General features: G+C 43.3%; 2 protein-coding genes across 9 annotated transcripts in view; one reads left to right on the top strand and one right to left on the bottom strand.

Moving 5' to 3' along the window:
- The window catches only part of PDIA6 (protein disulfide isomerase family A member 6), a 32,470-nt gene extending 17,920 nt beyond the window's left edge, over positions 1-14,550 (top strand). Inside the window, exons 12-13 of the mRNA XM_004459328.5 lie at positions 11,502-11,598; positions 12,241-14,550. Of these exons, the coding sequence (XP_004459385.1) occupies positions 11,502-11,598; positions 12,241-12,309 (166 nt within the window). The 3' untranslated portion in view covers positions 12,310-14,550. The remainder of the gene's footprint in view (positions 1-11,501; positions 11,599-12,240) is intronic.
- Positions 13,169-22,471, bottom strand: part of ATP6V1C2 (ATPase H+ transporting V1 subunit C2) — a 72,235-nt gene continuing 62,932 nt past the window's right edge. For 5 of the 8 annotated variants that reach the window (XM_058287873.2, XM_058287876.2, XM_058287875.2 and 2 more), the window contains 4 exons: positions 20,712-20,849; positions 19,738-19,835; positions 13,715-13,847; positions 13,169-13,433 (listed from right to left, as the gene is read on the bottom strand). In XM_058287873.2, the coding sequence (XP_058143856.1) occupies positions 13,344-13,433; positions 13,715-13,847; positions 19,738-19,835; positions 20,712-20,849 (459 nt within the window). In that variant the 3' untranslated portion in view covers positions 13,169-13,343. The remainder of the gene's footprint in view (positions 13,434-13,714; positions 13,848-19,737; positions 19,836-20,711; positions 20,850-22,471) is intronic. The other 3 variants (XM_058287879.2, XM_058287880.2, XM_058287878.2) reach the window with 1 other exon arrangement.

Here is a 22,471-nt window from a genome sequence, read left to right on the forward strand (position 1 = left end):
CCCTGGCCCTCCCACATTTTCCCACATCAGCAGCATCCTTCATTAGTGTGGTACATTTGTCTCAATTGATGAACACATCTTGGAGCATTGCCACTAAGCAATGATTATAATGTACATTGTAGTTTTACACTCTCTCCCCCACATTTTTGCCAGTTATACATGATATACAGTGGCCTTATCTGTCATTGAAATGTCATTCAGGATAATTCCCAAGTCCCAAAAATGCCCCCAAATTACACCTATTTTTCCCTCTCCCTCCCCTCGGAACCTCCAGTGGCCACTGCCTCCACATCCATGATAAAAGTTCCTCCATTGCTAGGATCATAACACGTCTACAGTAGAACAACTGTAAGTCTACTCTAGTCCCTCGTCCATTCCCCAATCCTGATGATTCTGTGATGGTGATGCCTACTCTACCTCTAACTGAGAGGGGGCTTAGGTTCCATGGCAACAAGTTCACAGTAGAACAACTGTAAGTCTACTCTAGTCCATAGTCCATTCCCCAATCCTGAGAATTCTGTGATGCTGATGCCCACTCCTCCTCTAATTGAGAGGGGGCTTAAGTCCCATGGGACAGATGGATGGAAATTTCTTGATTGCCGTTGCAGACACTCTGTTCCTTGAGATGGTCATTATCAGTCCTCTCCTTGCTAGCTGTTCTGGGTGAGTCCAATGAACTGAAGAGTAGATGTTGTAAATCTTTTGAGATTCAGGGTCCAGCTGGCACATGGACAGCCCAAAGATTTAAGTCTTTTGGATTTATAACTATCAACTCTAGTACTAACTATTGGTTCAAATAGAAGGACAGAAGAGCCATGTGTAGGGGAAACAACAGAGTCCAACTCTCACACTGGGGAGCATAAATTCCAAAGTAGGGCCCCTGGCAGGGTGCCAAACTCCCGAGCTGTCTGCCCTGACTAGTGACTGGATGTCTTCAGAACCCTCAGGAGCCCCTCTATTTAAGGCAATATTTACTTTGGCTCTGGAGTTGCTGCTGAAATGTGCACAAGCGTAACCTCTGAAATGACCTCTCGACTCACTTTGAAGTGTCTTAGCCATATAAACTCATTTGTCTTTACCCTTTCCCCCTTTTGGTCAAGGTTTTTTTCCAATTGCATTGCTAGTTGGTGCTTGGTAGTAATCCCTCAGTGCAAGGAGGCTCATCCCCAGAAGTCATGTCCCACACGGGGAGGTGGGTAATGCATTTATATGCTGAGTTTTGGCTTAGGGAGAGGCCACATTTGACAAACAAGGAGGCCCGTGATAGCTTCTTAAACTCAGCCTATTTATGGCACCTCTCATACAAATACAAGGCATTGACCTAAAGAGATTTCTTCCTTGTTCGCTTTTCAGTTGCTGTATGAAGTATGTTCACCATTGAAAGGTAGATTAAAGCATTATAATGAATAATGGATAGTTGTAACAATGCTTGCCAGTCTGAATTACCTCTACAGCCAACTTTACTAGATTATACTAACAGGAATTTGGGAATGACATTGTGTGGAGTGATGAATAATATGGGTCCTGGAGTCAGACTCCCAAGGCTCACCTCAGCATGGCCACATGCTAGCTGACTGGAGTATGGTAGGAGGTGTGGAGGAGTGGTAGAGAAGGCAGCTTCTTTCATTTCTACCTGGACTCTCTCACCTAACAGCTGGGCAAATTATGCAACTTCCTGCATCTTAGTTTCTGTTTCTTTTTTTTTAATGGGACTGTATATTAGTCATGGTTCTCTAGAGAAACAGAATCAATAAGAGATATCTGTAAATAGTACGAGATTTTAAAGAAGTCTCATGTGACTGTGGGGATGCACAAGTCCAGATTCCATAAGCAGGTTACAAACCAGGAGCTCCAATGAAAGTCCGATGACTGTCCTTTATGAGTTCCTAGGAGATGGTGGCTATCCAAAGACAAACTGGGGAATTCTCTATGAATGCTGAAATCACTTCCCCTTTTAAGGCACTCAACTGATTGGATAAAGCATCACTCACTGCTAACAGAAATCTCCCTGGTTGATTGTAGATGTAATCAGCCGTCTGTGCAGTAAACTCACTGATGGCTAAAGTCCATAAATGTCCTAGTATTCAATTAGCCCAGTGCTTGTTTGACCAAACAACTGGGCACAATTACCTGGCTGAGTTGACTCATTAGCCTGGTCATCACAGATAATAATCATACCTCTTATAGAATTGTTGGAGATATTGAAGGAGAGAAATCAACAGGAAGAGCTTGGTGTAGTACCTAGAACAGAGTAAACCTCTAAAATGTTAACTACTGTTGCTTTTAAGACAATGTAGCAAGCAGAGTCCCATCCATTGGCCCTTTGGGATTGAATTCCCCTCTCAGCTAGAGGTGAAGTGGACATCACCATCCCAGAATCCTCAGGATTGGAGAACAAACTATGGACTTATTGGTATTCTCCTATAGACTTACTGTGATTCTAGCATGGAAGAAATTATATCGTTGATGTGGAGGCAGTGGCCACTGGAGATTCCAAGGGCAGGGAGAGGGAAAAACAAGTGTAATACGGGGGCATTTTCAAGACTTGGGAATTGTCCTGAATGACATTGCAATGATAGATACAGAATGACTTTTGCCCTACCTACAGAATTGGGTGGGAGAGTGTATAAACTACAATGTAAACTGTAATCCATGCTTAGTAGCAATGCTCCAAAAAGTGTTCCATCAATTGCAATGAATGTACCACACTAATAAGGGAAGTTGTTAATGTGGGAAAGTGTGGGAGATATGGGGAGTAAGGCACCTGGGAATCCCCCGTATTTTTTTTTTTTAATTTATTGAAGTATATCACTCATACATAAACAATAATTGTATAGTAATAGTTGTGAACTTACAAAACAAACATATATAACATCATACAGGACTCTCATACCTCATCCTACCACCAATACCTTGTATTGTTGTTAAACATCTTTAATGATTAAAGAGCATTGTCAAAATATTACTACTAACCAAAGTATTTTTGTCCCACCCCACCCTATTATTACTATCTTTATATCATTTGTATATGAACATACATAAACAATAAATGTATACTAAAAGTTGTGAACTTACAAAGCAAACATGCATCGTGTCATACAGGATCCCATACATCAATCCTCCACCAACACCTTGTATTCTCATGAGATATTTGTTACAAATTATGAAAGAATATTGTCAAAACCTTACTACTAATATAGTATTTACCTCATATTTGGTGTACTTTTACCAATCCACCCTATTATTATTCTTTAAATATATCTTTTATGATGGAAGTTGTTAAACTTATAAAACAATCAGGCACATGTGCAGAATTCCCCAAAACACCCTCCATCAACACACCACACTGTAGTGGAACATTTGCTACAGATAAGATATTATCATCTGATTGTTACCACAGCCATAGTGTACATTTGGCACACATTTTACATACTGCCCCATTATCAACACAGTACATCTTTGGCATAGATGCAAGAATATTATATCATTACTGCTAACCACAGTCCATAGGTCACCCCAGTTGTATTTTCCCAAGCTTCTCCACGTTCCCACCACCCTGCAATAGTGATGTACATTTGCTCTAGCTTGCAAAGGACACTCTTGCATCTGTACCATCAACCACAATTCTCATCCACCTCTTGGTTTACTGTGCTATTCATTTCCTAGGTTATTCTCTAGCATTCTGTCAATTGGCATTTACATACCTAGACTACCATTTTCCATCACATCCCCATTTATAAACTAGCTTTTACTATGTGTTACCATCTACACTATACGTTTCCACACTTTTACAGTAAAGCTAATTAAAATTTCTCTATACGTTAAACATTAGTAGTCCATCTCAGTCCGCCTCTTATTTCCTTTAAGACTCCACTGCCTACCACCAGGTCTTGCAGCTATTTTCCTACAATTTCATCTAGAAGCTTTATGGGTCTTGCTTTTATTTTTAGGTTTCTGATCCATTTTGAGTTAATTTTTGGATAAAGTATGAGATAGGGTCCTCTTTCCTCTTTTTGGCTATGGATATCCAGTTCTTTCAGCACCATTTGTTGAATAGACTGTTCTTCCCAAGCTGTATGGGTTTGGCAGCCTTGTCAAAAATCACTTGACCATACCATACATGCGAGTATGTGTTTCTGAACCATCAGTTTGGTTTCATTTGTCTATGTGTGTGTATTTATGCCAGTACCATGCTGTTTTTAACACTATAATTAGGTATATAATTTAAACTCTAGAGATGAGACTTTGCTTTTCCTTTTTAAGATGTTTCTAGCTATTTGGGACCCCTTACCCTTCCAAATAAATTTGATAAATGTATTTTCAATTTAAAAAAAATGCTGGTGGAACTTTTATCTGGATTGTATCGAATCTGTATATCAATTTGAGTAGAACTGAACATCTTAATGATATTTAGTCTTCTGTATTAGCCAAAGGGGTGCTGATGCAAAATACCAGAAATTGGTTGGTTTTTGTAAAGGGTATTTTGGAATAGCGGCTTACAGATACCAGGCCATAAAGCATACGTTACTTCCCTCACCAAAGTCTGTTTGGAGCAAGATGGCTGCTGACGTTCAGGCTTCCTGGGTTCCTACATTCCTGGGGCTTGCTTTTCTCTGGGTTCCAGGTTCCTTTCTTCCTACGGCTGGCTTCTCTCTCCTCTGTGAGCTTACTTCCCAGGGCTCCAGCTTAAATCTTCAGCATCAAACTCCAACATCAGAAGCCCTCAACTCTGTTTTTTGCCATGCCTTTTATCTGTGTGTTCCCACCCACGAAGGGGTGAGGACTCAACAGCCCTAATCATAACTCAACCATCCCCAGGTGCAGATCAGATTCAAGCATAATCCAATATTTCTTTTTGGAATTTATCAGTAATATTAAACTGCTACAGTCTTCCAGTCCATGAGGATGAAAATTTCTTCCAGTTTTAGGCCTTTTTTTCTTTTATCATTGAGTTGCAGTTCTCTAAATATAAGTTCTTCACATCATTGGTTACGTTTATTCCTATTTGAGTTTTATCTGTCATATTTTATTTTCACCACTCTTTTGATACTTTTAGTTACTTTTATTGATATAATCTTCATTTCTAGACTCTCTGAGCTAGGCCTCTCTCTCCTGTCTTTTCTTTTCAGGCTGTAGCACACCCTTTAGGATTTTCTGAAAATCTGGTCTCTGTTAGAAATTCTCTCAGTTTCTTTTTATCTGTGAATATTCTAAACTTGCCCTCGTTTCTGAAAGACAATCTTGTTGGTTACAAGAGTCTTGGCTGGAAGTTTTTCTCTTGTAGAATCTTAAATATATCATACTACTGTCTTGCATTCATGGTTTCTTGTGAGTAATCAGCACTTAATTTTATTCAGTATCCTTTATATGTTATGGATTGCTTTTCTCTCTTTGTTCTCAGAATTCTCTCTTTGTCTTTGGCGTTTGACATTCTGATTATTATGTGTCTCAGAGTTGGTCTACTCGGCTTTTTTCAGATGGGAGTACATTGTGCTTCTTGGGCATGGATATCTATGTCCTTCCTAGGGTTGGGAAATTTTATTTCTCCAGATATTGTATCCTTCTGGGACACCCATGATATGCATATTTGCATCTTGCTGTCATTTAGTTCCCTGAGACCCTGTTCAATTTTTTCCATTCTTTTCTTCATCTATTCTTTTCTGTGTTCACTTTCAAAGGCCATTTCTTCAAGCTTACCAATCCTTCTGCCTCCTCAAATCTGCTATTATATGATTCCGGTGTTTTTATAATTTCATTTATTGCACCTTCCATTCCCATAAGATCTGTTTTTCTTTGTATGCCTTAGATCGTTCTTTTGCTCATCCAACACCTTAATATCCTCAGTCTCTTTAGCTAGCCATCTCATTGAATTTATTGAGGATATTTGTTTGAATATCTATGATTAGTTGTCTCAACTCCTTTATGTCATCTGGAGGCTCATCTTGTTCCTTTAACTGAGCCCTATCTTCCTGTTTCTTGGTGTGGATTGTAAGTTTTTGTTGGTGTCTTGGCATCTGGATTACTAGAGTATTTATTCTGGGTGCAGTTTTTCTCTTTAGTTTAGGGCTTCTTGCCATTTCCCCCTTGCTGGTTGTGCAATAGGAACCAAAGATGGAGTTGGTGCTAGTAGCTGTGGAGGCTCAAGCTGCCCTTATTACCCCAGGGACCAGTGAAGCTTCTTCTGCTTTTCTCCTTTGCCAGCAGTTAGGGACAGAGTCACAGCTGTGTAGAACAATCTAAGTTGTGGAGGCCTAGGCTGTAGTTGCCCAGAGACTGATGAATCTTCATGCCTCTTCCCCCCCTGCTTGGGGTGGGGATGGAGGTACAGGTGTGAGCTGCAGTCTCTGCAGTGCAGGTCCAAGATGACCACAGTTGCCCCAGTAGACTTCTGATTATTGAGTCTGTGCCAGCCAAAGGTACCTGCAGTTACCTGGATAGGCTGGTGCAGTTCCCACCATCCTCCTTACTACCTCTGGCAGGGAGGAAGCGTAGGCTAGGGCTGCAGGCCAATCTGAATGAAAGAAACTAGTTCCTACTGTCACTGTGATTTTTGGTCAGCCCAGCTTCCCCTCATGCTGGGGGCGGGGTCAAAATGGTGCCTACCGACCTTTTTCCAACCTGGACATGTTCATACTTTAGCTGTTCTTGGGGCTATACTTTAGCCAGCTGAATTTACTAATCAGTAGATAAAATCGGTGGCCAACCATCTGCTCCTCCCGTTTTTGGGAAATGAAGCTTCCAATTCCAGCCACAAAATAGCTCTTGGGGCAGCCTGCACTGCCAAAGTAGGATGCTTTTGCTGGCCTCCACGGCTTGGCTGGTATTTTCCCAGAGAGGCTGGCGCAGGTCCCCCAGCTTCATTCCTGCCAGAGGTAGGGCTGGGGCTTATGCTAGAGCTGCAATCTGGCCTGGATGGAAAGAAGCCGGTCCCCACCAGCACTGGGATTTTCATTCCATCCCTCTTTCCCTCGTGCCAGGGGCAGAGTTAAGATGGCTGACTTGGACAGGCTCAAACTTTAGCTGTTCTCAGAATTATACTTTAGCCCACTAAATTTACATATCAGTAGTTGAGTTGGTGCCCAATTGTCTCTTTCTGCCCCATTTTTGGGAAGTGGAGCTTTCAGTTCCAGCCTTGGAACAGCTCCTGAGGTGGCTTGTGCCTCCAGTGGAGGATGGGCACTAGCCTCCGTGGCATGGCACACTCTACTTAATATGACTCTTCTCTGCAGATGAACAGTCTCCTCCTTTCATTCCTTCAAGAGTGTTGCAGGATGCTCTTGTGGTCTTCTGGAGCCCCCAAACAGGTGCTCAGCTAGCTCCAGATAGCTCTGGGTGTTTACTAACTGCCCTGTAGCAGGAGCTGTTCTTGGAGCTCCTTACTCTACCACCATCTTGCTGGTTGTCCCCCCTATATTTTTTATGTAACCTAATTATCTTTAAAAAAATAAAAATTTAAAAAAAAAAAGACTTTTGTCTTTGTGATTCAATGATTTGAGGGTGGTATTACATTTTTTAAAGTACGTATGTGCTGAAGTCATCTTATCACTTGGAGATTGTCAAAAGTGTATAAATGTTAGAATTGTAAAATATGACACTGAAGTCAAAAGTTCTACAGTGTCTTTTTAGCTTTAGAAGCTAAATAAATGCAGCCCACAATAATGTGTTCTTTTTTAATTTTTTTCTTTTTAATAATTATAGAAAATTTCAATCATGTACAAAAGTAGGGAGACTAGTGTAAAGGACCCTGGTACTATTTTCTACATCAGCAGTTGAGAAATTATGGTCAACCTTATTTCATGTACCTACTTCTCCTGCCAAGATTTTGAAGCAAATCCCATATCATCTGTAAAACTTTCAACATCTATCTCTAAAAGATAACTGCTGAAAACAGCCACAATAGTATACTGAAAGATAGTAGCACTGAAGACAATGTGATATTTAGTGTTCAGATTTTCTCAGTCTTCTGAGGTTTTAAGCATGGGGAACTGCTTAAGTTTGTACTTGTCAAGTTCTATTTATTTCATCATGAATTGAATAACTTAAATACAGACAGCTCTCATGTAATGATTTTCTAATCATGGATTTTTTTATCCTGGCCCTTTCCCAGTTGGAGAACTAAAAACTAATTTTTCTGTAAGGTTCCTGTTTGGTTACTAATTCCTGGATGCCAGCAGTAACTAGAATGGACAGACTGGGGTTGCCGGACTTAGACTGGATCCACCTTTCTGGGTATAGATACATAAGAGGTGATCATCGTTCCTGTTGCTGTGGAGGGAAACTAATAAACATGGGGTTTTTGCAAATCAGTGGCTTTATGAGAGCAAGCCCCATAAACAGACCCAAATGTTGACTCCTGGGTGCCTGGGAAACAGGCTCCTATCACACCATTGAAGAATGAATTAGGGATAAACTTTCCTAGAAGGTAATAATTTTGTTTCTGGAGAATGAATTTACATATACCTATTTAGAAACAACTCTGTTACTTAGGTATTTATTCTGTCTGCATTGTTGTCTTCTATGTGAGAGTCTTCTACTTCTTCTGCCAAGGAGAAAGGTTCACCTTTCCCCAGACCCATCCCATACATTTACCAGTTACTAAACTGCTACTTCACCTTCCTTTACCACTTCCACCCCTGTCAGACTGGATCAGGTGCCTTGTTATGCAGTCATAGCATCCTGTACTTTTTGTGTGGTTATTGATACATGATTCTTACGCACAACTGTTAGTTCCACAAAGCTGAATCTGATTACAGAAAACTTTGTCTCTAGTTGCTAATTTAAATATTTTTATGAATGAGTGATTGAATTCTTGTCACAGGGAGTAGTTACATTAGATTGGAAGGAGATCCCTGCTTCAGAATCTTGCTGTCTAACAGGACACAGCATATTGACCTGACTGATTTGCTTATAAAACGTCCTTCTTCTTTTTCAACAAATTTAATTCCAGTATTGAAAACCTTTAATTTATGGGAGTCAATAAATAACAATGCAACTGAACCTTGAACTCACTGGAAATTATAGGATCTAACCCCAGGTTTAATTTTATTTACATTTTATTTTCCACCACTTTATACTTTTCTAGCTTCTTTTATATAAGTACAGGGGAGGGAAATGCTTCCAGGAGAAGGTACAGGGAACAAGAGCATGTTGTAAACTTGACAGTTGTTCCTATGTCTGAACTCACACAGGCCAGTAGCTTTCAAACTTCGTGTCTTGGAGTAGCATGAGACCTCAGAAACCCACCCAGTTACCGGTGGAGAAAAGTGGAGGGGATGAATGGGAAGGAAACAATATACATTATAGTATACTTGTTTCTAGCTATATATGCATTTTCTGTTCTCTATTTTCTAAGAAAAGAGTGTGAACCTGTACACAGCACATCACCAGTGAGGTTGATTGCTTCACACTGAGATTGGGGATGATGTTCATATCTGCTTTGTAGTTTGAGGCATAAATTCTTTGTACATGGAAAAAGACCACATACTATCTTACTTTGGCTATTTGGAAAACCAAAACTAAAAATACTGTATTTGTGCAAATATGTAGAGTTGATCAAACAACCCATAGAAATTCTAAGTTAATAACAATGAAACTAAACTAGCTATTTATAAAGAGCAGCAGCATTTGAAAACTGTGATCAACCCAAGACAACATGAGTAAGTCCTTCAGCCCTCCCAAAAACTGTCAGCACTGTGCTCCTCTTGGATTCACAGCCAGACTGAATTACATATCTGTATATATACATATATAGATACATTGGCAAATTCTGGTAGCATGCTTACATTAGTTCTTTAACACCAAATTTAGGGATCTTAAATAATCACAAGTTCACTAGTATAAATGTATGAAATTGTGTACTACACAGTAGGAAATGAAGGAAGGACTTGAATTACATCCATTTATGGCTCTTCAGTTTGTTTGAAAGCAGGTATTTCCCTGGCATCTCAGTAGAGCTCTCTCTTAGTATTTAGCCCTAAAAAGAAACAGTTGGGGGCAGGAGGGGGGAAAGGGAGCATCATTAATAGAACTATTGAAAAAACTTAACTTTTCACAGTTGAACTCTGCCCTGAAGGTACTGTCCCCTCAGAATGTTTTTAAGGGGGGTTTTGGCATCTTTCCCTCAAAGTTTCTGTTTGTGCTTTGTGCTGACACAAGTAGAGAGCTAGCAGTTTAGTATTCTCATGGGTTTGTGAATGTTTCCCATATATAAGCCCAGAGAGCTTGGATTTGCCTGTGCCTCTCGTAGTAAGTTGGGGTATTCTGGAGTCCACTTTAGACAGAGCTGTAAGAGACCCTATGTGTTTTAACATAGGTCTGAAATACTTGTTGAATACCTTTTTGCCCATACATCATTATGTTAAAAGATCCTGTCCTTTACTATACTAATTTTAATAGTTCAGTAAATTGTGGCAAAGTGTGTTTTTAGAGCACATCTGTAACCCTTTGTTTCTGAATGTAATTGAATAACATCTGCATCAGGGTTTCCTGACCTTGGCACTTGACATTTGGAGCCGGATAATTCTTTGTTGTGGGGACTGTCCTGTGCACGCTAGGATATTAAGCAGGGTCCCTGGCCTCTGTCCACTAGGTGCCAGTAGCACCACCACAGTTGTGACCATCAAAAATATCCCAGACATCATCAAATACCCCCTGGGGAGCAAAATCACCTCCATTTAAGAGCCACTGGTAGACACTGTAAAAAAATGAAACATAGCAAAAAGAAAGGATAAAATTGTTCCTTTTCCCTCAGTGCAAAATGGCTGTTGTCAAACACATTGAAACTTAATATTCCTGTTGTTTTTTCTGTTAACAATATTCTACATGCCCTTCACCAAGGGAGGCTCCTTTTTAAAGTCTTTGCTCATGCTCTAGTTGCCTCTGTCTTTCCAGTGAAATGTTTTGTTAATGCCTGCCCAAGTCAAGACTTAGCATGCTCTTCCGTCCTTAAAGTGAGTGTGAGAGAAGTGCCGCCATCATCTGTAGAGCAGTGGGAGGGCCTCTTGTAATACCTGCGGCAGCTGCTAATGTGTGAGGGCTTCTTTTAGATGCTTCTGCTTACTACCAGAAATCTAAGGAAGGAATTCAGTTTTAGTTTTTAAAAGACCAGTCATCTTTCAAAAAGCCCTTTTGGGTCTTTTTAGAATTTTGTTAACCAAATATGTTGGTTTAACCCATGTTCTACATCAACTTTGATAGTTTTAGTGTATTTAATTTGTATTTTAGCAAGATACTTTTTAAGGCAGTTTTTTAAAATGACTGGTAATAGCTATGACTTTATTTGATGCCAAGGCCTTAATCAGGAATATCATACCTGATTATATTGTTGTTCCTGTTTGAAAATATAATTACTGTTCATAAGGTATTTTTCAGGACTATATTGATATAAAATGTGAGAAACACCCCTACATAATTATAGTAGGCAAACCTATTTTTAAAAGTTATTTATTCACCTGTTGATTATTGTGAACTAACACATTTGTTTTGGTAATTTTTCCTCTAAGGGAGCTCTCTTTTGGCCGTGGATCTACAGCACCTGTAGGAGGTGCGGCTTTCCCTAAAATAAGTACAGTAGAGCCTTGGGACGGCAAGGATGGTGAGGTAAGTCACTAGGATTTGGTTCTGTGTATAAGACTTTTTTTAAAATAATGTTTTTTAACTGTCCAAATCCCTGTGCATTTTTGCTACTTGAAAATCACTTCCTTTCCATCAATCCTGAAGTCGCGGCATACCTGAATATTATCATAACCTCATGGGTCTTTGGGGATGTTCTCTCTCGTGACCCTTCACTCTGGTCTTCCCAAGTACTGCATGGCAATAGATATTCTGGATAGAGACACCCAAGATAAATTTCAGTTAGGTAGGTTGCTTTCCTAATTATTAGCCCAAAAGTGAAAATTTAACCTAGAACCTTTACTTTGCCTTCGATATAAATTTATAGCTTTGAAATTAGCATTTATTTCCTGTACAGTTCTGCCCTGTCCTCTCAAAAGGATAAGTTAAATGACTTTAAGAGGTAATGAGGTGATAAGAAAATTTGTTAAAATTAATGTTTCATCTGAATTCTCAGTTTTCCCATCCCTATAATCATAGGCAAAGTTAAAACTTTGATCTGGTTTGAGGAGAAATTGGTTTTGTAATCTAGAGTACCTCACGGTGAACTTGGAGGCTCCCTGCGCCCCACTGGGGCTCTCCAATTCTGAGGAACCCTGCAGTGCCTGATACTGGTTTTCTGTTTTACAGCTTCCCGTGGAAGATGAGATTGATCTTAGTGATGTGGAGCTTGATGACTTAGGAAAAGATGAATTGTGAGAGATGCAGCATAGACATCAAACAGTTTTCTTTTCTTGGGAGCGGATTTTTCCAGCAGTGAAGGAACATTCTTTACAGTCAGACAGATGTACCAGTGGCCTTTTTAGCCAAGAAGTAGCACTTGATTGGTCATTTGGAAAACACTGCAACAGTGAACTTTTGCATCTCAAGAAAACATTGAAAAATTCTATGAATTGTTGTAGCCAGTGAATTGGATTGTATTCTGTCAGATATTTTGAAGAAAACTGATGTTCTGTTGAAACTTTTTTCCATCTAACTGCTGCTTGATTGTTCTTTGAGGCTGTTTCTTAAATGTTTTTAATGTGATTTCTTCATTTGAATATTAATGGCTTTTTTCCATTAAATAATAAAATATTTTGGACAATGCCAGTAAATGTATGAAATTTAGTGTCTACATCTTAACACGGATGTTTAGCCAGTAAGCTAATATGAAGCTCTGTCCCTCTTGTCTTTCTGACCTATAAGCTTCTCTCAAGGAAAAAGAAGAGACCTTTTCGATTCAAATGATGTCATCAGGTACAGATTTTACCTGTGTTCTAGAATTTCAAATCTATTACATGTAATATGGAAATCAAGTATCTTAAGTATGAAAAAACAATGGGTTGTCAGTTGAGATCTGCATTTCATGGCAAATACTTGGTCTTCTGGGAGCAAAACTGATTATTATGGAATATGGCTAGTTAGGTTTTTATGTTCTGTTATTAAACTCTTATCCATTAAGATGTGAAATACAGCAGCAGGTTACAAATTTATAGGTAGTCCACGTTTATAACTTTCAGGAAAATGAATAAGCACTGAATTACGTTAGACTTTTAAGTGAAGAGACAAATCAAAGGACTAAGAGCATTTCTTTATTGTTAACTTAAAAAAATAAATACAACTCTACCTAACTTTTGTGAGCAATTTTCTGAAAAATCTGAGTTATGTAGGGCATGATTCTACCTCACTCTTCACTGGCTAAGGGAAAAGAAGCATCCGTTTCATGGCTATGAAAGCTTTGTGTGCTGACCTTGCTAGTCAAGAAGACTAAGGTCAATGTGGAAGTAGACGTAAGGAAAATAATCTTGGTTAGTAAGTTGTAATCCAGGAATCTCCACAGATGCCTGTGGGGGAAAAAAAAAGACATGGTAGTTTTGTAAGTGCGTCAACTATGGTTTCCTGTTTGATCTTTGATCTGTTGGATATTTGAGGAAGCACTCTGCTACGTATTTTCGGAACTGCATATCCCCATTCTCCCCACACATACACACCCTTCCTTGTTCAGCTTTAACGTGTGGCATGCAGATTTAACAAGCTGGCAAGTACCTTTTTTTATTTTTAAATAACCTCCCATATGCAGGAATTGATCTAACTAGACACGACTATTTCTGGATTATATACCTACATCCAAAATACTTGCAGCAGCTACTTCATCCAAATGTTTGAAAACGGAGTTTAGAACCTCTCTTAAACGTTTGGTGGACGACTTCTTATGAGGCTGTAGGAGCACTGCCTGAAAATTCACAGGTAGTCCATACCTTTTCAGATAGATAAAATGTGCAGATAAGTTACTCCAACTGTAAATATGGAGAAAAGGAGTCTGACAAGAAATAAAGAGCAAATTCTATTAAGAATGAAAAATGTTAACCAAAATAATTAAAATATATGTTGAGCAAAATATCTAGGGGCAGAGGTAAGACTACTAGATCTCTCTGGATGAAAACTCTAGAACTTGCTAACCAACTTCTGATAGTGATAGCTTCTGACTATAGAGCAGACGGTCCTCACCCTGGCCAAGAGTGATCACTATATGATATGCTCATGTTGAATGAAGATGACTGGATGGTCTCGCTCAAAAGAAGTCTAAAACTCCTCTTAACTGCCTTGTTTTTCTCCACTAAAAGGGCAGGAGAAAAAATGTAGTTCAGATTGTGTTGGTTCCTTTTGCTAAATCTTTGGGTGATATAAAGGATCTTAAATGTACTTAGTTGCATGCCTGAGTACATTTAAAATCATTTGTTAGAACAAGCTATTCCTATGATGTTATCCCAAAACAACTGAAATATTTATACTGAGTACAATATTTACTATAAATTTAACATGCATTCTGCTTGTTGGGTTTTTTAAAAACACTATCTGAAAAAAATGCTCTGATGTTTAATACTGATCACCTCTGTCTTCCTACTACTGAACCCATGTATCTATGTAAGTAGTCCTTAAGTAAATAAGTCTTTTCTGTTACTCTGTTCTTTTTCTCCACTGGGACCTGCCATGTAAATGATTCCTAGTGACAGGATCTGTTAGTATTTCCTGGGTTTTTATTTCCCAGTCAATATCCATAACAGGCTGTGACACCCAAACGTTCCCAGCCATTTCTGGCTGCCAGTGGTGCAAAGTAGTCACTCAAGTACTGAGATCTATGTCTGCAGAAAAGTCTAGTAAACAAATACATGGAAGTCGTTTGCAACACCAGATGCTAGTGCTTTTATTATCACTAAAAATAAAATCACCAAGACCTACCCAGTCATGCTGTCTTTAAAAATAACAAGCAAGTACAAGAAAGTGAATAGGTCTACAGGGTGCCAGTGTGTGTCCCCCATCTAAATCTTGTATTTCCAAGAGGCAATTGCCGGAGCCTGGCAGGTGTTGACAGGGATGACACTTAGTAGCACAAGGGCTACATACCAGGTGAGAGGAATGGCTAGTTGTGATGACCTCTCATTTTCCTTTTGTTCCCATCTTTAGTCGGTAAAGCTCTATTACCAGGAGAAAATGGGCAGAGGCTGTAGCACTCACTGGCAGAGCCCATGCCCTGCATGACCAGTTTCCCTTGTCTTGCCTTCCCTCCTGAACTTCCTCACCTAACTCACCATGCTCTTCAGGAGCCTATTCCCTTGTAAACACTAGCCCAAGCAACACATATACTAAAGGACTGGCATTCTAGCTCCCAGGTGATATTGCTGCCCAGACACAAAAACCTTCCTCTAAAAAGGCTCCAGCTGTCAGGCTTTGCCACCCCTCCTTTGTCATCCTCCAACCTGGTCATTCCACCAGTAGTCCCTCCCACCTTGCTCAGGAGATGGTTTATCCTTCTCACCCCATCTCTAAAGTTTTCCTCCCTTTCCCAGTCTGAGCCCCTTGAAGGCAGAGGCATGCATCTGGTTTGTTCACTGTTGTATGCCCATTACCAGGTGAATAATAAATGCCTTCAGTTCACTCAATAAATACATGTTAAATATTGACTGAATGACTTGCTCCCCCTCACCAAGTTTCCAAGAAGCCCTTGATAGAGATCGCTCCCCTCTTGGCTTCACGGCTACCCCCACCCTCTCCAGGATCCTGCCAGCCCTTGCCTGGCCTCTTGGTGGTACCCGTACAGCTCACCTCTCTCTGGATCAGCCAAAAAAAATGCCTTCTCCAGTCTTCTCAGAACAAAACCTTCAGGAGATGGCTGGCCAGCTCTCCCCACTCCTCCTCAAGCCCTGGCCCCATTCCACTCCCTCAACAGTCCTCAGCTTCATGTTGCTCGTCAAAGTCGCCCAACAGAAGCCCTGAACCTGCTGCACCCTCCACATTAAGAGCACCCGTGGCCAGCCTACCCTCTCTGCTGCAGGGTTTCAACTTTCTCCACTATCAGCCCCTTCTCATTAACATTGACAGGCTCTGATCTGTTTAAAGCAGAACATCAATTCCTTAGGCACTCACACTATTTTTCTTCCTCTGCTGCCCAATTTGAGATGATCTAATGTCCTACATCACTTGCTCATCAGCCACGACACTCCAGCTTCTCCCACCACTCCACACAAAATGCTCCAACAGGTGACCAATGACCTCCTCATGACCAAATACACAAGACCCTTAAAACCTTAACCTTGTGCTCTCTGGCACTACAACTCCCTCCTCCCTAGGCTCCCTGGGCAGCCTCCTCCAACTGCTTCAGGGGCTTCAGCTCCTCCTCCATTCACTCCTTAAATTCTGGGACCCCTCCTTTAGCACATCCCCCCATGCATCTCATTTTGCTGCCTACCACTGATGATTCCCTAATATCTGTGCTCCACTAAGGTCTCTTCCAAAATCCAGACCCAATTATCTAGCTACCTGTTAGGCTTCGCCTGGATGAAACACCCAACTCACCATAGCTCAACCACTCACCCAGGGCCTATTTCCATTTTCTCCTTGGATAATTTAAACACCTGATTCACTTCATCCCTGAGGATGAATGAGCACCTTCTCAAATGAGTCTACATCTACTTCATGTCGATTTTATTCAGTCTACTCTTCGTCCGACTCTGGACCAGGGAACAGAGGTAGAGAGATGAGTGAGACGTAACTCTCTCTAAAGCTCCCAAGGTACGGGGTGGGAGAAGACAGGACATCTTTGAGACTTTGAGGGCAACCGTGCCAAATGAGACCCAGACCAATGGGAAGCCAGGGAAACAGGTGACCGTTACATTCTTCTTAGCTGCCTTTTTGTGCTAATGAACTTATTATTTCAACATCTATTTTCTCAGATTATGGTATCTCCATGTGATGGAAGAGGGAAAAGCCATTAAAAAGACTTGAGTCATGGGGAATGGATGTGGCTCAAGCACTTGGGCTCCCATCTACCATATAGGAGGTCCAGGGTTCAATGTCCAGGGCCTCCTTGTGAAGGCAAGCTGGCCCACCTGGAGTGCCAGCCCACATGGGAGTGCTGCCCAGCATACGAATAACAGCTGACGGTGGAGAGCTGGCTCAGCAAGAGCAAGACGATGCAACAAAAAGAGACATAGAGAAGAGACAATAAGAGAAGTAGCACAACAGGGAGCTGAGGTGGCACAAGAGAATGATTGCCTCTCTTCCATTCTGCAAGGTCCCAGGATCGGTTCCTGGAGCCACCTAATGAGAATATAAGCAGACACAGAAGAACACACAGCAAATGGACAGAGAGAACAGACAACAGGGGGGGATGGAGAATAAATAAATCTTAAAATTTTTTTTTGAGTCTTTCTACACCCAGCGAAATGAGAGGGCAATACAAAGGCAATGAGAAAAGCAAGTTGCACAATCTGAAGTGTGTTCTCATTGGGGGATAAGAAGAGTCTTCAGAATCCACTTAACCGTTAACCATAATTTGTTGGTGGGCAGTGGGATGGTAAGAAACTTTTACTTTGCACAGTATAAATTTCTGAACTTGAATTTTTTACAGTTCATGTTTTGCATCTGTATTCAGAAGAAAAAGTAAAAAAGTGTGCATTGAGAGTTGTGGAAAGAATTATTTAGGGTGAAATGTTTAGTTTTATGGAGTTTAAACAAGATTTTAATGATGTTCTACTTCTCTCTTGAGAAATGAGCTATCTGAAGATATGGACAGGCTATGCGGGACTGGGCCCTGAGTACCGCTGATCTCCAAGGCAAGCAGGGTTGACTTGCTCTGTAGAAGGTACACCCCTCAACCCAACGCTGCCATCCTTGCCATCACAGTCCTTTGAGATGGGGTGGGAGTTGGGGGGCCACGTAAGGAACTACAATCCCATCTCTTTTTGGGCAAAACCACACATTAGCAGCCACATGGAGGAGGAACTGGAGGCAGGGAATTAGGTGAAAGGGTCTTGTGGCCACAGCCAGGCAAGCTGTGCAGGGAGACACATGGAAGAGGGAAAGCAAAGGCAGGATAGACAAAGCTCATCATAGGGTACACGTGGGGGCGGGGGAAGACGAGAACATCTAAACTGACTCGGATTTGGAGCCTGGTGATGGGAAGGATGGGGGGCCATTGGCAGAAACCCCAAGAGGAAGGGGTTGGGAGGGAAGGTAAACCAGCTGTCCAGGCAAAGCCCACCACAGGTAACTGGCAGGACATGCAGACCAGGAGACACGGGCAGGAAAGCAAAGCCAAGGCCCGGTGGCTGGCTGAGAGGGGATCTTGAGGCAGCCTTCTGGGCAGGCAGGGCAAGGGGCCAGTGAAGAGCCATCCAGAGGGCCTGGGGGGCTGGAGGAGCACCAGAAGGCAGCAGGGCAGAGCAGCCCAAGGACAGGGAAAGTTCTAGAAGGGGACAGTCAGCTGTGCACCATACTAGAGATCCCAGAATATTTTCTGACATGGGAAATGTTTAAGACAGAAACGCAGGCATCCAAAAATATGTCCTGTTTGCTTCCATTTTAGTAAAAATTATGTGTCTGTAAATAAGAAAAAAAAAAAATCTGAAGGCGTATACACCAGAATATTGTTTTCTCTTAATGTTAAAATTGCAGGTGAAGTTCTCTTATGAATGATAAACATATCATATTAATTGAGGGTGTTAATAATAGGGTGGGTTGGGGAAAATATACCAAATGTAAGATACGGGCCATAGTTAGTAGTAACATTTTAAGGATGCTCTTTGATACTATGTAACAAATGTTTCACAGCAATGCAAGGTGGTGGTGGTGGGGTGATGTGTAGGAACCCTGCATGATGATATGCATGTTTGTTTTGTAAATTCACAATTTTATACGCTTACTGTTTATATTCATGTATGAATTATATACTTCAATAAAAATTTTTTTTTTAATTTAAAAGCAAAAAGTGCAGGTTGGGAATGGATGTGGCTCAAATGGTTGAGTGTCTGCTTTCCATGTATAAGGTCCTGGGTTGAATCCCCCATACCTCCTAAAAACAAAAACAAATGGAAAAACCAATTTGGGGGAGTCAGTGTAGTTCAGTGGTTGAGTGCTGGCTTCCCACATATGAGGTCTCAGTTCAAGCCCAGCTCCAGTACCTCAAAAAACAAAAAAATAAAAATTGCAGGCAAAAATGAACAGGCTGCCCTTGAGCCCCTGTAGTGCGTGGCGCCATGGTTAAGCTGCAGTTGCCAGAGCCCCTGCTGGGAGGCACCTCTAAGCGCCAGAGACAAGACGGGTCAGGCTTCCAGTAGGAGAAAAATAAATAAATCAATAAAAATTAAATTAAATTACAGATGATTTATAGTCACTCTTTTCATAATTTCCAGAAATCTACAGGGAACCTAGTTTGTTTGGTTAAAAAAAAAAAAGCCTAAGTATGTTTCTTGTTTTGTTTTCTTTTCTTTTTCATGATGCAGAGGCGTTTCGAAGGCAGAGGATGGCCGCAGCCCTGGTGTGTGCAGGAGTCACTGCAACCCCCAGCAGACTGCATGGGAGGGGCAGGGCAGGAGCCAGGCGGAGGCAGTCAAGAGAGGACAGAGAAGACCCTCCGTGGGCCTGGCTCCTGTGACAGGGAGGGGAGGCTGTCCCAGTGTCGAGGAATCTTGAGCCTGCAGCCAAGAGCCAGGAGGGGGCTCCGCCAGTGCAGAGGCAGGGGGCACGCAGGGCGGGGCTGGGGTGGGCGGAAGGAAGGCGGGCGGGAGCTCCTGGGGCCAGGCCCCTACCTGGGCGGGCAGGGCCTCCCCACCCTCAGGACAGCCCCATGGGGGCGTCTCCTCCACGCACCTGAGCACGGACTCCACAAACACTCTCAAGGCCTTTATGTGGATCCAGGCAATAAAGGCTTCGCTGAAGTTCACCTTAAGCCAGCGCAGCAGGGGACCCTGCAGAGACAGGAGATCCCCATGACCCCTCCTCACGGCCCCGGCCCGGTGCCCAGGCCGAGAGAGCACTCGGGCCCATGGACAGGCCAGCCGTGCATGGAGAAGGGGCCCAGGGCCAGCGGAAGCAGAGAGGAGGGCGGTGGTCAGACCAGCCCTGGGTCAGGCTGGGGACCACGTTGTCCAAGGCACTGGAGGCTGGGGAAGCTCAGTGGCCCGGCCAGCCATGACATGCGGGGTGCCACCACCACCTGGAGTGGGGGAGAGCTGGGCAGCCCCCTGACCTCACTCTGAGCAGGCAGCGAGCAGGCTTCCGTCTGACACCACCCAGGTCAGGAGCCCAACCCTCGGAGGCTGGTGCAGAGCTGGCACAGGGTCCTAGCACTGCCCTACGGCTGCCTGCTTCCGAGGGGCTCCTCACCCACCCCACCCCCAGGGCCACAGCTCTGCTAGTGTGGCCAGCCGTGGGGCTCGGAGTCTTCTAGCAGGAGCTCCAAGGGCCCACCTGTCACTCCCAACTGCCCTCAAAGGTCAGGGGTGAGGGTCCAGCCAAGGCAGCCAAGGGAGGAGAGCTGAGCTGCCCGACCCCCACCCCCCAGCCAGGGGCCCGGCTCCTCCACCAGCTCCAGCCACCTCCAGCCAGGGCAGAGGCGCCCTGGCCGACAAGCACCATTCGTTGCTGGGAGAGTAGGGGGGACAGCTCCAAAGAGGTCCTGTAGATTAGGAAGAAATCGTGATTCTGGGCTCCATTGATTGAAGACCTCAAAAGCCAAATGAGAAGACAGAAAATGCAAGGATTGGTTTTCTCAGAAGTCACAGATGCCTGAGCTGGGGGAGATGCGAGCCAGGGAAGCCCAGGGCTCCCAGGGAGTTGCTTACCTCACCCTCGCCCTCACTCTCTCTTTCTCTGTCGGTGTGCCCCGCAGCGGGCCTATCGGGGTTACCTAGCAGGGTTCCCGTAACCATGTGGTCCGGGAAGGTGGATGATCCCTTTTTAAGAGCAACACAGGAAGTTTGCTAAAGGCACAGAAACGACTTATTAATCTTTCAGCAAACATGCATCACAAACAAATAGAAATCACTGTCACCCCTTTGAAAAGCCCATGAAAGCAAAGCTCAGGGACCCCTGCCAGCCCTAGGGCTGGGGCCGGGGCTTGGCCTGCAGATCTGATAAGCGGCATCAGGCCAGGGTGGGTGGTGGTGGTTAGTCTTTGGGTTCCAAACTCCAGAGATAGAGCCTATCACTTGCAGAGTTCTGGGTTAAGTTCCCACATCCCCTCTTTCCACCAGGCCTCCGTCAGAACCCCCTGACTGGCTGACAGTGAGAGTACCAAGAGGTGATTAGTGGAAACGGCCCCGCCGGGCTTGATCCAGAAGCCTCCTGAGCACCTGCTGCTACACTTAAGCATGCAGAAAATTCATCAGGCATGCTGGCAGGACATCTCACCCTTTATCGTGGTGTCTTGGCAAACAGGCGAAGAACAAGGCAAAGTCCACCCTGTACTCAAAGCAAATGGAAGATCCGAGACCTCCAGCCCATCCCATCTGGTTAAGAGGCCTGGTAGGGTCAACTTGGGAAATGACTTAAAAGAAGAACGAAACTCTCAAGAAGCCCAGGGTGGGGCTGACCCTGCAGTGAGAGCCCTGCAAGGAACTAAATGTTTCCGAGTTAGTGACTCTTTAAGCTCATTTCCCATTGTGCTCCCCAAGGTCGGCAAGGGAGGTGTGGAATCTACTCCATGCGAGAAAAAAACCAGCTGGAGACCCAAGACTCGAGGCAGGGGTGGCTCGAGCACAGCCCTGATGCTCAGGGGAGCTGGCAGGGCTGTGCCAACACTGCAGTGGATACAGGGGGACTGGCTGCCACTCTCCGGCCCCCCATCCAGACACGAGGTGGCGTTCTCTGGGGTCAAGACTAAAGCACCTGGCGAAAAGCTCGATTAAAGAGGATGTCTAGAGAGTTCACAGGTAATTGGGTTTCAGGTTCGCTGAGGTTAAGGAAGAAAACCTGGATTTCAGCTCTTGTGAAAATACTTCTTATATTTGACTGGGTCTGAGGAGTCGGCGGTCACTGCTGAGGACAGGACGCAGGCCACAGGCCTCCGACTTAGTCCTTTCTGTTCCAGTAGGGGCTACCCTCCCCTGCACCTCAGCTGGAGCCTGAGCGACCCCGGAACGGGCGTGCACAGACATGTGTACACAAATGCTCGAGTGTACGTGCTTATGATAGAAGGAGGGCCAAAGGCTCCCATATAAATTTTATATTATCAGTTGTCTTCTTCTCCTCTCTGAGAACCCCACTCTGGGGGCTCCACAGTGGATGCTTGCTCCGTACAGGGCGGCTACTTGTCTGGAGTCCCTTGGGGAAAGGACTTTGACTGAGAGGTCGGGTTGGACGTGCAGAATCCGCCAGGCTGTGGGGGCAGATCTCAGGGAAGGCCCCAGGCAAACACTCATCCACATAAGCAGCACAGGCCTGCATCTGCTCGCCACTGTTCTTTCCCCCAAGCACCTACTTACAGCTTTATGTTTATATACGAACTTCCCCCCAAGGGACTTGAAGTACATTTTATTCATTCTTCCATTCCTCTCCTAGCTAGAGACTAAACCAGAAGGTCCTCCCAGGAACCCTCTGGAGA

This window comes from Dasypus novemcinctus, chromosome 25 (genome assembly GCF_030445035.2).
Source record: "Dasypus novemcinctus isolate mDasNov1 chromosome 25, mDasNov1.1.hap2, whole genome shotgun sequence".
NCBI lineage: Eukaryota > Metazoa > Chordata > Mammalia > Cingulata > Dasypodidae > Dasypus > Dasypus novemcinctus.